The following is a 15,573-nucleotide window of genomic DNA, read 5'->3' as shown; positions in this document are numbered from 1 at the left end:
AATGAATCCTTATATTTGCCACCCACCTTTCTGAGCATTCTTTTATTTTTCCTGTGTTACTTAGGTTTATTAACTGGAATGAGGTTGATTTTGCTCCCCATAGCATATTTGACTTTCATTGCAAAGGCTGAACCAAATCAAAGATTTGCTAAGTGTTCCTTCCTGTTTTTCTCTTTGGAGCATAGAAATGGATGAGTCATATCAATTAACCATTATAAAAATTTGAAGGGTTTAGATGTCTTTGTGCCTGGATTTAGGAATAAGCAATAGGTGCTACCATACATAGAGCCACGTAGGCCCCTATGTGTGGAAAGCCTGAATAAGGATTAGGAAGCTGAATTTCACCTCGGCGAGATTCCTTCAGAAGATTCTTTTTGGGGACGGGGTCCTTCCTGCCCTAAGGAATGAGCAGCAGGGAAGAAGTGGCCTGGGCTCCTTGGAGAAATTTGCTCAGGAGTCTTTCTGCAGGAAGAGTAAAACTCAGAAAGGGTAAAACTCATTTGTGTAGGAGACAGAGCTGCCTTCTTTTGGAGCTAAACTTTCTCAAACCTCAGCACTTTCCTTTCCAAGTGCCATGTGCCTTTCCTCGACCTGGTTTTCACTAATTAATAAAAAACCATAGTGTAGCATACATTTAGAAAAAATAACATGTCATCTTCCCTTTGCGGGGGAAAGAAGGAGAAACCTCGTTAAACAGATGCTAGTCATGTTCCTCAGTGCACTACAGGAATGTGCTTGGAAACCACAGGTGATGGGTGTGGTATAAGAAACTGAATAGAAAACTTGTGAGGAGACTCAGGGCATCCATATTACTCCCTGTGTGACCTTCTTCCCCAATAGTAGCATTGCTCCCGCTGGAACCATACTATATTTTCATGATCTCTGTTGGCTGCTGCCCCAACCCTCATTGGTGGGAAGGAGGGGAAAGCTTAGTGCGACAAGGGGGAACCAGTGTTGTTGTCTGTGGGGAGAAAATGTTGCAGACAGTAGCCATCCCTCTCCAGCCTGTAAAACTTCGTTTCTTCCTCCCTCTGGCCTACACAGCGCTAACCCATCAGACTGAGAGGGGAGGGACATGTGCCGTACAGTCACTGTTCTGTCCTCTCCCTTCTGTGCCACCCTTCCCCACACCAGTTTCTTTCATGGTTTGCTCCTCTTGGCTCACGTTAGTGGAGGGAAGCATATAGGCCAGGGGTGGCCAACCTGTGGCTCCGGAGCCACATGTGGCTCTTCAGAAGGTAATATGCAACTCCTTGTATAGGCACCGACTCCGGGGCTGGAGCTTCAGGCACCAACTTTCCAATGTGCTGGGGGGGTGCTCACTGCTCAACTCCTGGCTCTGTCCCCACTCCACCCCTTCCCCTAAGCCTGCAGTGCCCTTGCTTCTCCCTCTCCCCGCCTCCTGCACGCCACAAAACAGCTGATCGGGAGGTGCGGGGAGGGATGGGGAGGCGCTGATAGGTGGGGCTGCCAGCGGGTGGGAGGTGCTGGAAACATGGGGGAGCTGATGGGAGGCTGCTGACATATTACTGTGGTTCTTTGGCAATGTACTTTGGTAAATTCTGGCTCCTTCTCAGGCTCAGGTTGGCCACCCCGGTATAGGCCATAACTTCTATGCGCTGTTCACTCCTCCACCTCCTACAGCTCTCAGCACAAGTACCTTAAACAAATGGGCAACTGTACTAGCCATACGCCTGGGCATCACTGAAGATACTCTGCTGCTATTTTAGTTGTCTGGTACAAACTCATTCACACATCACTCTCATTGTCTCAGCCACAAAGACCAAAGCTGCTGCTGTGATCCAAAGCTTTAATGCATAAGGATCGGGGCTGGCTTAAAGTACTGCACATTTATCAATTCAGAATCTATTTCCCAGTTCACATCTACATATGAATAGCCATCATTCTCTATCTATGTACACTTAGTAAGCCCCTAATTATGTTACACGGCTCAGAGTTTTCATTTGGAACGTTTTGTTGGACGCCATTAATTATATAGGACTTGAGCAATTCCAATCATGTCTGTCCGTGTGGATTTTTAATGACTGTTTATCCATGCTAAAAGGAACAGAGGATGGAGATATGGGCAGCTGAGTTCAAGAGACCTCCTTGCCAACGATTTTGTTTCCATAGAAACAGTGTTTAAGTGGTGTGCAACTTACTCATCCTGTATTTTAGATAAATATTTTTATGTCTGCGTTAAACTAAAGGATTTTGGAGGTGAGGGGGAGACATTGCAGGTGCTGTCAAGTCCTTAAAGGAACTCTGTCCTGTAAATGTTTAAGCATATTTAATTTATCTGTTTAAGTCATCTTAGAAATATAGTTGTCCCATATTTATCTTTTACTTTTCTATCACTAATTTCTTTTAGTGTTTGGATAGGACTACGGTTGTTTTTGATCATCTAGCCGTACTAAAATGTCCTTGGGAATCAGAAAAAACATGCTTATGTAGGCGCTGCTGCAGTGATAGGGTTAGACTTGTGCTACTGCTGGAGAACCTGCCAAGGGAGGGAGGGGTAAAGACGGAGCCTTCCAAAATATAAACTGAGAGAGGGGATAGACTTTTAAAAAATTATTATTAAATAAATAAAATTACCACCGAAGATTGCATTGGAGTAAACTTTTTTTTAAAGGTGTATGTCAAATTTTGTGACTAAATTTGAAAATACATATGAAAATGGAGTCAGAGAGGCAAAAACTGGCTTAGGACAAGGTATGACCCAAGAGAATCCCTGAATCACACTGAAACTGTTTTTTAAACAGTCCTTTAAAATATTTTTTTTCTGTCCTTTAAAATATTTGGGAATGTTTCACTGCAGGTGAAGTCTCTCCCACAGGAATTTGGGGAGTTGCCTCTTCAGGGAAAGTGCCCTGAGTGCACAAAAACTGGAGTTCCAGGACACAGCAGAAGGGCTTTGACAGCAACTGGTTCTTTGGGTTTTTTTAAACAAACTGGGGGCTATGGAAGCAGGAGCTCATCTGTGGGAAAGAGGATGGGGGGAGGAAGCTCACTGGAAGCCTGCTGCAGTAAGACTGGAGGGAAGTATGTTGTAGGTTACTCTGAAGACTCTCCTTTGGGGAGGGAATTTGGAGGGATGCAGGGGCCCACAGGGTACTCGCATGAGTGTATTGGGGAGGGGATGTATGTCAGAGGCAGGCAGGAGAAGGCAGGGACTATTGAGGAGGAAGGGAGAAGGAAGGGAAGGCCCCTTTGAAAGGTCTGATAGTAGTTTACTTATCAAAATGAAGCTTTACTTTCAAGTGTTTAGTATTCTGAATTTGAGATTTCATTGCAGAAAGGAAAATGAAAGAATTTCACTGAGGTCATTTGAAAGCTGATTGCCTTGGAGATGGCCTTCAAATCTCTATATGTACTGGATGGGGAAAAAAATATTCTAATTAATTGTCAGAAAACAAGGCAGAAATTGAAACAGCATTTTCATCAGATGAAAAACAAAATGGTCTTGGCTAGACAATAAGCAATCTACTAGATATGAATAACATAATTTTTGTTCAGTGAATACAATAACCAATGGGTGTAATACATGCAGGCCCTGATCATTCAAGAACAAATACATGTGCTTAACCTTGTGCGCTGAGCATAATCCAGCTGAAGTCAATGGGACACAAAGCACATGAAGTTAAGTGTGTGTGTATTTCTTTGCATGGTCAGGGCCAGAGTTTGTATTAAAAGTTCTATGAGAGAAAGTAAAATTAAAGGTTATGCCATAGGACCCTGCTTCTTAGGAGGCATTTTATAATGAACAGTAGCAGAGATTTCATTTAATAATAAAAACCCAACAGGCACTGTGCGGAAAATCATAGAGCTTAGTTCTTTCAAAGAACAAATGTCATCAGTCTATACTTTAAACATACCATAGGTGGCAAATTTTGTGTTCTTTTGGACCGTTGGGACATGGTTGATCAGAGCTTTTAGCTATGAACCAGGATAGTTTTATAGAAAAGGAAAAAAATGGAGAAACCCAACCCGTTTTAAATTGCCTATGTCGACTTAATCTATGTGCTAATTAATTTAGAAAGCTAGACCACATCACTGAAATGTGACATCTGCCATGTGAGCTCTTTTGAGATAGGATTTAGGAAGCAGAGATGGGGCCTAATCCTTTGTTAATCCTCTGCATTTACGAAATACATTTTATGTCAAACAACCTTTGTTTCTGATGAGAGTGATGTAAGACAGCTGCAGAGGTTATACGTATGAATAACATTAAATACTTCCTAGTTACACCTACCCTCCCCAGCCTTGTACAAATGAAGGAATTTAATTAAAATTACTGTTAGCCTGGAAAAAAAACTAAATGTTTTTATCTTGGGGATATTGTGTATATTCAGATGATTCAATAACTTACAAATGTGCATATTGTATTTATGTTCACAAATTAGCAGTGGGGAGAAGGAATGCTGCAGACAAAGAAATAAGACTGTCGCTGCCAGGGCTCTTTGGTGATCTGAGCTTTTTTTAAAGGCTCCTAGAAGGGTTTCCTCCTTTTTTGTTGTGTATTAATTGCTTAATCTTTTCCAAAAGCAACATATGTACTACTTATGATGTGGTCAGATGTAGATAAAGGTTGGGGTCACTGAAGCACTAGCGAGAACTTGAAGATATTTTCTGCTCTGATCTCAAGCAGATACTGCTGTTTGTACAATTGTTGTTTCGTGGTTCCATAGCATCTGACTTGCATAGTCAGAGCTGTAGGGGGAATTTGTTCACCCTCTGGGTAAGGTGGTGATTGCATGTGGGGAATACTGGTAGTGTCATTTAATAACCACCGTCATCCCATGCTCATTCTGGCATTTATAACTTAATTCATAAAGAGCTTTAATCTAAAGTTGCAGTAGCATAAATATTAAAATTAGTTTTACAAAGTTTCACCCTAATTTGAATCAATCAAGGATTTGAATTCCTCCACCTTGCCAGAGGCTGGCTAACCTAGTGAGGACGGCTTTAAACTAGGTTCACCGGGGGAAGGAGACCAAAGCCCTGAGGTAAGTGGGGAAGTGGGATACCGGGAGGAAGCACGAGCAGGAGCATGTGAGAGGGCAGTGGTCCCGCCTTATACTGAGAAAGAGGGATGATCAGCGAGTTCTCTCAAGTGCCTATACACAAATGCAAGAAGCCTGGGAAACAAGCAGGGAGAACTGGAAGTCCTGGCACAGTCAAGGAATTATGATGTGATTGGAATAACAGAGACTTGGTGGGATAACTCACATGACTGGAGTACTGTCACGGATGGATATAAACTGTTCAGGAAGGACAGGCAGGGCAGAAAAGGTGGGGGAGTTGCACTGTATATAAGGGAGCAGTATGACTGCTCAGAGCTCAAGTATGAAACTGCAGAAAAACCTGAGTGACTCTGGATTAAGTTTAGAAGTGTGAGCAACAAGGGTGATGTCGAGGTGGGAGTCTGCTATAGACCACCAGACCAGGGGGATGAGGTGGACGAGGCTTTCTTCCAGCAACTCACGGAAGGTACTAGATCGCAGGCCCTGGTTCTCATGGGAGACTTCAATCACCCCGATATCTGCTGGGAGAGCAATACAGCGGTGCACAGACAATCCAGGAAGTTTTTTGAAAGGGTAGGGGACAATTTCCTGGTGCAAGTGCTGGAGGAATCAACTAGGGGCAGAGCTCTTCTTGACCTGCTGCTCACAAACCGGGAAGATTTAGTAGGGGAAGCTAAAGTGGATGGGAACCTGGGAGGCAGTGACCATGAGATGGTTGAGTTCAGGATCCTGACACAGGGAAGAAAGGAGAGCAGCAGAATACAGACCCTGGATTTCAGAAAAGCAGACTTTGACTCCCTCAGGGAACTGATGGGCAGGATCCCCTGGGAGAGTAACATGAGGGGGAAAGTAGTCCAGGAGAGCTGGCTGTATTTTAAAGAATCCTTATTGAGGTTACAGGGACAAACCATCCCGATGTGTAGAAAGAATAATATGGCAGGCGACCAGCTTGGCTTAACAGTGAAATCCTTGGTGATCTTAAACACAAAAAAGAAGCTTACAAGAAGTGGAAGAGTGGACAAATGACCAGGGAAGAGTATAAAAATATAGCTCGGGGATGCAGGAGTGACATCAGGAAGGCCAAATCCCACCTGGAGTTGCAGCTAGCAAGAGATGTTAAGAGTAACAAGAAGGGTTTCTTCAGGTATGTTAGCAACAAGAAGAAAGTCAAGGAAAGTGTGGGCCCCTTACTGAATGAGGGAGGCAACCTAGTGACAGAGGATGTGGAAAAAGCTAATGTACTCAATTCTTTTTTTGCCTCTGTCTTCACGAACAAGGTCAGCTCCCAGACTACTGCACTGGGCAGCACAGCATGGGGAGGAGGTGACCAGCCCTCTGTGGAGAAAGAACTGGTTCAGGACTATTTAGAAAAGCTGGATGAGTACAAGTCCATGGGGCCGGATGTGCTGCATCCGAGAGTGCTAAAGGAGTTGGCGGATGTGATTGCAGAGTCATTGGCCATTATCTTTGAAAACTCATGGCGATCCGGGGAAGTCCCGAACGACTGGAAAAAGGCTAATGTAGTGCCCATCTTTAAAAAAGGGAAGGAGGAGCATCCTGGGAACTACAGGCCAGTCAGCCTCACCTCAGTCCCTGGAAAAATCATGGAGCAGGTCCTCAAGGAATCAATTCTGAAGCACTTAGAGGAGAGGAAAGTGATCAGGAACAGTCAGCATAGATTCACCAAGGGCAAGTCCTGCCTGACTAATCTAATTGCCTTCTATAGCGAGATAACTGGCTCTGTGGATGAGGGGAAAGCGGTGGACGTGTTGTTCCTTGACTTTACCAAAGTTTTTGACACTGTCTCCCACAGTATTCTTGCCAGCAAGTTAAAGAAGTATGGGCTGGATGAATGGACTATAAGGTGGATAGAAAGTTGGCTAGATTGTCGGGCTCAACGGGTAGTGATCAGTGGCTCCATGTCTGGTTGGCAGCCGGTATCAAGTGGAGTGCCCCAAGGGTCGGTCCTGGGGCCGGTTTTGTTCAATATCTTCATAAATGATCTGGAGGATGGTGTGGATTGCACCCTCAGCAAGTTTGCAGATGACACTAAACTGGGAGGAGAGGTAGATATGCTGGAGGGTAGGGATAGGATACAGAGGGCCCTAAACAAATTAGAAGATTGGCCAAAAGAAATCTGATGAGGTTCAACAAGGACAAGTGCAGAGTCCTGCACTTAGGACGGAAGAATCCTATGCACCGCTACAGACTAGGGACCGAATGGCTCAGCAGCAGTTCTGCAGAAAAGGACCTAGGGGTTACAGTGGATGAGAAGCTGAAATGAGTCAACAGTGTGCCCTTGTTGCCAAGAAGGCCAATGGCATTTTGGGATGTATAAGTAGGGGCATAGCCAGCAGATCGAGGGACGTGATCGTTCCCCTCTATTCGACATTGGTGAGGCCTCATCTGGAGTACTGTGTCCAGTTTTGGGCCCCACACTACAAGAAGGATGTGGAAAAATTGGAAAGAGTCCAGCGGAGGGCAACAGAAATGATTAGGGGACTGGAACACATGACTTATGAGGAGAGGCTGAGGGGAACTGGGATTGTTTAGTCTGCGGAAGAGAAGAATGAGGGGGGATTTGATAGCTGCTTTCAACTACCTGAAAGGGGGTTCCAAAGAGGATGGATCTAGACTGTTCTCAGTGGTAGCTGATGACAGAACAAGGAGTAATGGTCTCAAGTTGCAGTGGGGGAGGTTTAGATTGGATATTAGGAAAAACTTTTTCACTAGGAGGGTGGTGAAACACTGGAACTGCGTTACCTAGGGAGGTGGTGGAATCTCCTTCCTTAGATATTTTTAAGGTCAGGCTTGACAAAGCCCTGGCTGGGATGATTTAGTTGGGGATTGGTCCTGCTTTGAGCAGGGGGTTGGACTAGATGACCTCCTGAGGTCCTTTCCAACCCTGATATTCTATGATTCTAGGCAGGATGAGTCTGACTCGGGGCTGGGGAGGCTGACTCAAGTGTGTGTGTGTGTGTGTGTGTGTGGTACGTCTCTGGGAAGTCCCATGGCAGGGACTGTGATGAGAGAGCAGAGTGGCAGTGTGTGACAGGAGAGCTGGAGGTAGTCCTTGCCCTCAGCCATCCTGCTGACAGTTTCACTGTCTCAGGAATTTATTTAAAAAAAAAAAAATCTGGGACAAAACCTTGTTTGTAAAACCAACTGGGCCAGGCCCTGAAAAGCAGGACATTCCTGGTGCTCGGGGACATGTGGTCACTCTAAATTGTAGATCCAGAGCATGGATTAAAAACAAGCTCACTGTTTGGTAAAACAACATAATAAGCTTTCAGGGATTTATTATTAAGCATCGTGTAAAACTGAACACTAAAAATATTTTCAGCAAAACCTTTTTTGTGTCTTATTTGCTTCTTGTAGGTTTTTTTTTACTGAAATAAACTAAAATAGGTAATATGCAGCTCTTAAGCCATAATTTCAAGTGCAGGTGAAGGTGTTTCACTAAGAGGGTGGTGAAACACTGGAATGCGTTACCTAGGGAGGTGGTAGAATCTCCTTCCTTAGAGGTTTTTAAGGTCAGGCTTGACAAAGCCCTGGCTGGGATGATTTAACTGGGATTTGGTCCTGCTTCGAGCAGGGGGTTGGACTAGATGACCTTCTGGGGTCCCTTCCAACCCTTATATTCTATGATTCTATGATAGCAGTGTGTGAAATGGGACCCAGCTAAATGTCTGTTTATAACACACACTCCTTTAACAGCATATCCTTTATGGAGCCTGGGGCTGTGCAAAGGAAGCAGATGTTTTTTCAGAGTGGCTGCAAGGAGCTCTATCGCTTGGGGTGGATATAGAATACCCAGTATTTTATTTTAGTATACAAAATATTAACCCTTATTAACAGAAGATCAAAGTAACTTGATAATGGTGTGTAAGTACCTTGGTGGGGAGAAAATACCAAGTCCTAAAGGGCTCTTTAACCTAGCAGAAAAAGGCAAAACAAGAACCAATAGCTGGAAGTTAGTCAGACAAATTCAAATTAGATATAAGGTGCATTGCACTGGGAGCGCATCTTCAGTTGTTTGACCACTATGATCCCAAATCCTTTTCAGGGTCACTGTCTTGCTGGATACAGTTCCATGTGTTCTCCCATCCCCCTGCCCCCTGCCTTCTGTAGACTTGGCTTGCATTCCTTGCATGAAAGATGCTACTAGAAAAAAAGTTGTACAAAGCTCTACAATTATATTCATCCTCAATGAGCCAGTGAGGGACTTGATATCTACATCAACTTTTCCCTCTTGTTCCACTCCACATCTCACCCCCCTATCTGCTGTTTTGGTAAAGGGGAAACTATTTCTGCTCCATATGATTTTATCCACTTAACTAGATTTTTTATCAGCTGATTTCAGCAAGCTAATAGATGTGTATGTGATAACTATTGAAATAATTAGCCTTGACTGCTCAAAGGTTTTCACCTTTTTTCTTTTCTTTTTTTTTTTTTTTATATATATATATATACACACACACACACACACATATCTCAGGTATCCTGGAATTTTTCCACCATCAGCTGAAGGACATTGTCGAATATGCAGAACTGAAGACTGTGTGTTTCCAGAATTTGCGGGAAGTGGGAAATGCTGTGCTCTTCTGTCTACTCATCGAACAGAGTCTGGTAGGTGCTTAGGAAGTTACTCTAACACCATATGTATCTAAAAACATTCTTTAAAAATCAGTCATTGATGCCTTAAGTGAAAACTACAGACATAACGTTGGAAAGTTTTCTGCAATTGCAGAAAAATCTCCCTTTAGAAAAAATATCTTCTTGGTGCAGAAACATTGGTGAGTTCTCTCTTACAGCCTTGCAAAGCTCAGACTCGGTACCAATGTATGGACATAGTTGAATGCTGAGGACAACAGTGCCAGCTCCACTTCTTTCTCAGCTCCCCTTGCTGTCCAGTTTATGGGTGGTTGGGGATGGGTCTGTGCATCCTGAAGGTTGGGGTGGGTCTATGCATCTTAACTTCACAAGCAAAGGTAAATTGCCACAGTGGTAGCAGATGGAAACGGAGAAGGTAGGGAATACCAGTCCTAGAATAAAAGTGCGAAATAATCAGAAGAGAGCTTTGGCTTACAAACAAGGAGTACCCTCTCTTTGTCTACATAATATAAGCCCCTCTACTTAAAATTAAAATGTAACCATGACTGTATGGTTTATATTATCTTCTGCTAGCACTAATCACACAAGCTATTGAAATTGTATGTAAAAATCCAAGAGCCTAAAAGAACACATTTGGTAAAACTCTTTGCCTCATGTTTTGTTGTTAGATCTGGTACATCATTTTTGCCGTGAAACATGGCATAGTCTGCTTAAGAGAGTATGTAGTCCCCATAGCTTGGGACATTTACCACTTGACTGGGGAAAAAATGTAGAACACCTACTGCTTTGCACAGTCCTGCATTAGCAGTGGGAGTGGACTAGGCTTGAAAGGTTTTTCCCATCTCTAACATCTGCAATTCTAGTGGACATTTTGAAATAAACTCATTTAGGGAAAGTAGAAATTTAAATCCTTGTTTCTCCATATACTGTCAATCATACCTCAGGTGTTAAAGCCATTGCTCTTCCTATGTGGGTTATTGAATGTCAGTGAGATGGCACTACACCAACCATGAATTTGTGCATGCCCCCTTGGAACTCCATGTGATGGAAGAGTGCATCTGAAAATATTATACCAGTGAAAACAGATACAACTTCCAAATCCCATCTGTACTAAGTTGGCTGTCTGTAGTTGCAATATTTTCAATACACTGTTCTCTATACCATATAGTAATCTTCTTATCCTGTGCTCCAGGTTTTGCTTAGTGTTTTTTGGAGGAAGGCGGTAATTAGTTCTCTCTGTATGGGTACTTCTGGTCTCTTATTGTCATAAAATCTGAGTGCCTCTCAGGTATCTAAAAAGAGGAATAACAATGTACTGGATTTGTATTCCATGATTCATGTATAGAAACTAATGTGGCACATAAGGTGGTCTTCAGGTTGTTGACGGCTTGAAATGGATACATCCTACTTATTTCTGTTTTAAAATTCTTGAATTTCTGTTAAATTCCCATACCCCTGTGTGGAGGGGGCAGATTGGTAGGGGAAAGGGAGATCACATATGGAATATTCCGTTTGTTCTTTAAACTCAGAGTTTGTGTAACAAATGACTAGATGACAAAGAAAATGAGGGAGCTATTTTTTTCTCTTTAGAAACATAAACATTAGCATATCAAGAATTTATGTGGCTCTATATTTAACTCAAGAACAGAGTGAACTGGCACAACAGACTTCATCAATGAGCTTCTAGATGTTCTTAAGTACACAATGTAACACAACATCACTATTAAGTACTAGCTGAGGGTCAGGCAGTATATCTGCCAAGGCTGCAATAGCAACTCAAACACATTTTTATTTTTATATTTTAAATTGCCAGAGGATGTTGTGAAGGCTAAAGCTATATAACAGGATTCAAAAAAGAACTAAATAATGGCTAAATAAATAACATCAATGGCTATTACTAGGATGGGCACAGATGCAACCCCATGCTCTGAATATCCCTAACCTCTGTTTGCCAGAAACTTGGAATTGGCGACAGAGGATGGCTCACTCAATGATTACCTGTTCTGTTCATTCCCTCTGGGGCACCTGCCATTGGCCACAGACGGAAGACAGGATACTGGGCTGGATGGACCAGTGGTCTGACCCAGTATGTCCTCCTTATGCTCTTAGATAATGTACAATGGGCTGTATGGTGTGGGAGCTAAGGAGATCTGGGCCAAAGACTTGCTGTGTGACCAAGTCTCTCTCTATCTTTTTGCTTCAGTTTTCCCTGTCTGTAAAATAAGGATACACAGGGATGTTGTGAGGTTAAATTATGTGCTGCTTTGTGACCCTCAGGTGGATACAGGGCAGTATAAAGGGGGGAAGTGGCACAGGTGGCGACGCCTCTAGTTTAATGTGTGTGACACTTTCCATTATAAGACCTTGTTCTTCTTTGAGTGCTTGCTGATTTCCATTCCACGTTAGTGTGCACACGCTGTGTGCACAGTCGCTGCAGATCTTTCCCTCAGCGGTATCCGTCAGGCTGGCTCTAGTACCCTCTGGTGCCATGCGCTCATGCGCCAGTATAAGGGCCCTAGGCGGCCCCGTGCCCTCTCAGTTCCTTCTTTACCGCCTGTGACCGCCACTGGAACAACTTCCCTTGCCTTGGCCAGGCATTCGTGGGTGGTTCTGTTGTTCTGTTCTTTCACGAGTTTAGTTACCTTCAGTTTATCTCTTCTAGTAGTAGTGTTATACACGTAGACCCCCACTTGCTTAGAAGAACATCCTCTGCCCTTGGGGCCTGGCATGCCCCAGTATCTGGGCTTCAAACCCTGCACCTCCTGAGGCATGCCCATGTCGGTGAGTGACCTGCACTCCAGGTGTCTGAAGTGTCTGGGGGAGGCTCACATACGAGAACGTTGCCAGATCTGCTGCCAGTTCAAGCCTCATATGAAAAAGGACAGGCGGGCTAAGCTAAGGTACATCCTGATGGAAGCTGCACTCAGACCAAAGTCCGAGCCAAGCCGGTCGGACTCTGCGCTGAGTACCTCAGCATTAGTGTGGAGTGCTATTCCAGCAGCAACTCCTGTATGCCGGCAAGCAGCACCGTCGACTCCACCCTGCTCATAAGTCCAGTGCAGCACCATCCTCGGACACCGGGTGAACGTTGTGGTGCCAGCGGGACGCGGTGCTGTCCGCCCCAGAGACATTTGCAGCAGTCAGGGACCTAATGGCTCTCCTGGTTCCGCAGACCCCAGCGGAGCAAGTTCTGGCACCGGTGAGGTCATCAAGCAGAAGGAAGCATGTTGCCCCAAGCTCCTATCCAGCACTGATACCAACCTGCTGATGTTAGCGAAGACTTCCTGCTCCAGCGCTGTTCCCTGGACCCTCGGCTCTGGCTGACGGAAGCGAGGGGTACCATCCCCCAGGGTCCTCTCGAGCCAACTTGTCCTCAGAGTCAGAGGTGGAGTCCTGCACCCAACCGAGGGACCAATAGCAGTACCCAACCTATGGTCCATCTGATCCCGGTGGGGGTGCTCCTCCAGGCGCCTGGCCCAGTGGGCAGTGATCAGTGCCAGACCAATGGCCTTTTTGGAATCTATTGGATATCCCCCCGGTATCAGGACCGCCTTCCAGTCGTTTGTACTTGGTGGCGTCTGAGAGAAGGGCCGCTCTGTCAAAATTCAAGGACTCTCTGCCACAGGAATCCAGACAGGAATTCTCCGCTCTGATGGAGAAAGGGAAGACTAGCCAGGGCCTCCCTTCAGGCTTCGCTTGACATAGCTGATAGAATAAAGGCATCAGCAGTGGTCATGCAAAGCTGCTCTTGACTCCAACCCTCAGGACGATCACTCGAGGTTCAGCAGCCCATTCAGGACCTTCCGTTTGAGCTTCCCTCTTCTCTGAACAGACAGATGCAGAATTCCCTGGCCTGACAGATTCTAGAGCCACCATCAGTGGCCCTTGGGCTTCTATGCCCCCGCATCTTAGGGAAAGCACCCTGGTCTGCTTCCCGGCTCTGTCTCGCCAAGACCCGTTTAACAAACGAGGCAGGGGTTAAGAGCGTGTGCCACAGCCACCTTTCACCTCTACCTCATTACTGGGCTCTCACAGACCTCTACAAGGTCCCAAGCAGAATTTTTTTGAAGGGGCACACTTGAGGGGTGTTCTATCAGTTCCCATACCAAATCCTGCCCCTTCCCCCGCCCCTTGTTTCCAGACAACTCTCCTATTTCAGCCTGGCGTGGTCCCGTATCACATCAGGCCACTGGGTGCTGAGAACAGTGGGAAAAGATTGCAGGTCCCCTCCCCAGTCTTCCTCGCCAGGCCTTATGCAGTCAGCTCCTCGGCACCCTGAGTCATCAAAGCACTCACTTTGACGAGACACTCGAGGTCAATATCGCAATCCCCTCTGCACTAGATCCAGCTACCCCCATTTTCCAACCACCTTTCTTATGTCCTGGACGCCTGGACCCAAATCACCTAAGACCACTGGGTTTTCAGCACAATTCCTGTCCACCCCACCTTTCCATCCCCCCTCCCTGTCCCTCTTCAGAGACCCGTCTGATGGAGCAAGAAGTCCACTCACTCCTTCGGGTGGGAGCTGAGAAGGAGGTTGCCTTTCACTTGAGAGGAAAGAGGTTCTATTCCTGCTGCTTCCTAATTCCAAAAGCCAAAGCAGGTCTAAAGACTCATTTTAGACTCATTTGGCCTCGACTACTACAACATTCAGATAGTCCATTCAAAATGCTACTGCTAAGATCTTCCTGGCTCTTTGTTCTGACCACAGCACCCCTCTCTTGAATCCCTCCTCTGGTTCCTTTTTCACCTCTCCAACTCATATAAGCCTCTTGTCTCTACCTTTGCAACATAGCCCCATCCTAACTAGCTGATTGCACCCCCCCCGCCATTGCTCTGGCAGCATTCCCAGCCTTTACCACCCAGCAGTCAACCTTCCCCATAAGCACCTTCATGCTACCCACATTGCTCTTTATGCATGGGGGAACAGCTCCCTGATGCTATCCATACAGCTCTCCTTAGGCTAACCTTTGCCATGATGTCTATGTTGTTGTCTGCCTATCAGCAGGCAAGGATGTTATGACTGTCCCTCTTCTCTTTCTTTTTTCCTGCTCCCTTACTCTAATTTCCCCACTTATTGCCATTCTTCTACGCCCATTAAAAATGCAAAACCTGTCACTAACAAAGCTGTGCCAGTTCTTCATCGAATGCATTTGTTTGTAGGTTTTTGTGAGGGAAGGAGGGCAAGGAGAGATCCAAGGCGCCCCTGGTGTGTGCAACATACTTGACCTACAGAAGCAACAACTGTGTGTGACACCCTCTAGTGTCCCGGAGCCCTACTCTTCATGTGCTTGTGTCTTTCTTAGATTGTAAGACTTCTGGGCAGGGATTGCCTCTTACCTATGTGTCCAGTGCTCAGAAGTACCATGGGGCTCCAGTCCCAATTAGGCCTTTGAGTGTTACCACAATATAAATGTGTACTACTGCAACTAATTAGATTGACTGTTAGAGAATTTTACTCACTGTGGGTAAATGATTTAATTTCTTTGGAAAAGGGCCAGTTCCTTGTGTTTGATTGAAATAAGTCATGGAACATGAAATCGTCTCTCCTCTCTGGGGATTGTTAAAACCATTAATGTTAATGAAAAATAAAAATGAAAACATACTATTTCTCAAGTTTGGTTCTGAAGAGGCCTCAGATGAGTCTAGCTCTTATCTCAGGTTCTGCTCTTGGCTGTTTCATACACTGAGAACATACAGGGATTTCCAGAAGCAAACACATCCAACTTTATGGATATTTTTAAATATTTGTGAAACAATTTTATTTTTTTTATTCCTTATAGTTTAAAGATTTGAAATGTTCCATGCTGGGCCCCCTCTCTCCCGTGCCATTAGTTTTCTGCATCTGAGACTTTTTTTCTGGGAGACATGTTTCTGGGTGATAATGGGTTATGGGAACAGTGTTGGTAAAAATAAAAACATAACTCACTGC

The 15,573-nt window shown here is 44.9% G+C and overlaps 1 protein-coding gene across 5 annotated transcripts in view; it reads left to right on the top strand.

Annotated features, from left to right (window-relative positions):
* CYFIP1 (cytoplasmic FMR1 interacting protein 1) overlaps window positions 1–15,573 on the top strand; it is a 133,031-nt gene that overhangs the window by 108,876 nt on the left and 8,582 nt on the right. For all 5 annotated transcript variants that reach the window (XM_048858992.2, XM_048858983.2, XM_048859007.2 and 2 more), the window contains one exon: window positions 9,526–9,656. In XM_048858992.2, the coding sequence (XP_048714949.1) occupies window positions 9,526–9,656 (131 nt within the window). The remainder of the gene's footprint in view (window positions 1–9,525; window positions 9,657–15,573) is intronic.

This window comes from Caretta caretta, chromosome 1, assembly GCF_965140235.1.
Source record: "Caretta caretta isolate rCarCar2 chromosome 1, rCarCar1.hap1, whole genome shotgun sequence".
Lineage (NCBI taxonomy): Eukaryota > Metazoa > Chordata > Testudines > Cheloniidae > Caretta > Caretta caretta.
This window is presented reverse-complemented; position numbering and strand designations above follow the sequence as displayed.